The sequence below is a fragment of the Martes martes genome (assembly GCF_963455335.1).
Source record: "Martes martes genome assembly, chromosome: 10".
Taxonomy (NCBI): Eukaryota; Metazoa; Chordata; class Mammalia; order Carnivora; family Mustelidae; genus Martes; species Martes martes.
Window position 1 is genome coordinate 106829550 of NC_137898.1, and position 978 is coordinate 106830527.

Here is a 978-nt window from a genome sequence, read left to right on the forward strand (position 1 = left end):
CCTTTATCATACACTTTATAATAAATGGGCAAATGTAAGTAATTGTTTCCATGAGTTTTGTGAGCCATTTCAGCAAATAATTAAACAGAGGATAGGGAACCTGACTTCATAGCCCAGTCAGAAGTGTGGGTTCCCCAGGGACTCATTATTTGCAACTAACATCTGCAGTGAGGGCAGTCTCATGGGATTGAGCCCTTAAACCTGTGAAGTCTGAATCTCACTCCAGAATTGAATTAAATTGTAGGACACAGGGCAGCCATCTGTTACTGGGCATCATGGCTGCCCTCAGACCTTTGGTGAAGCCCAAGATCATTAAAAAGAGGACCAAGAAGTTCATCCGGCACCAGTCAGACCGATCTGTCAAAATTAAGCACAACTGGTGGAAGCCGAGAGGCATTGACAATAGGGTGCGCAGAAGATTCAAGGGCCAGATATTGATGCCCAACATTGGTTACGGGAGCAACAAGAAGACAAAGCACATGTTGCCCAGTAGCTTCAGGAAGTTGCTAGTGCACAACGTCAAGGAGCTTGAAGTGCTGCTGATGTGCAACAAATCTTACTGTGCAGAGATTGCTCACAACATCTCCTCCAAGAACCACAAAGCTATTGTGGAAAGAGCAGCCCAACTGGCAATCAGAGTCACCAATCCCAACGCCAGGCTGTACAGCGAAGAAAATGAATAGACAGCTTGTTGTGCACGTCATATTTGTGTTCATAAAACCATAAAACTACAAAAAAAAATTTGTAGGACACCTAGTTGGATGTCCAGAGAGTTGGGCAGTTAGTTGGTAAGGGAAGAAATCTCCCACATATTTGGTGTCTGAAGTGTAGAGAGTAGAGAAATAGTTTTCCTTTAGAAGTGACCTCATGAACCATTAGTAGGAAAGGAGAGAAGTGAGGTCGGGGAGGTAACAAAACAAACAACAGTAAAGTGATGTACAGGCTACAACTATAGCACTTGGGGCTCAGCCCTCCTAG

General features: G+C 44.2%; 1 protein-coding gene across 1 annotated transcript; it reads left to right on the forward strand.

The window, feature by feature from the left end:
• Positions 1 to 259: 259 nt before the first annotated feature.
• Positions 260 to 683, forward strand: LOC308351449 (large ribosomal subunit protein eL32-like; the record flags this gene model as incomplete). Its single annotated transcript, XM_080817092.1, has 1 exon — positions 260 to 683. Exon 1 carries the CDS (start codon positions 276 to 278, stop codon positions 681 to 683), a length of 408 nt encoding a protein of 135 aa, XP_080673218.1. The 5' UTR covers positions 260 to 275.
• Between the last annotated feature and the right edge of the window lie 295 nt (positions 684 to 978).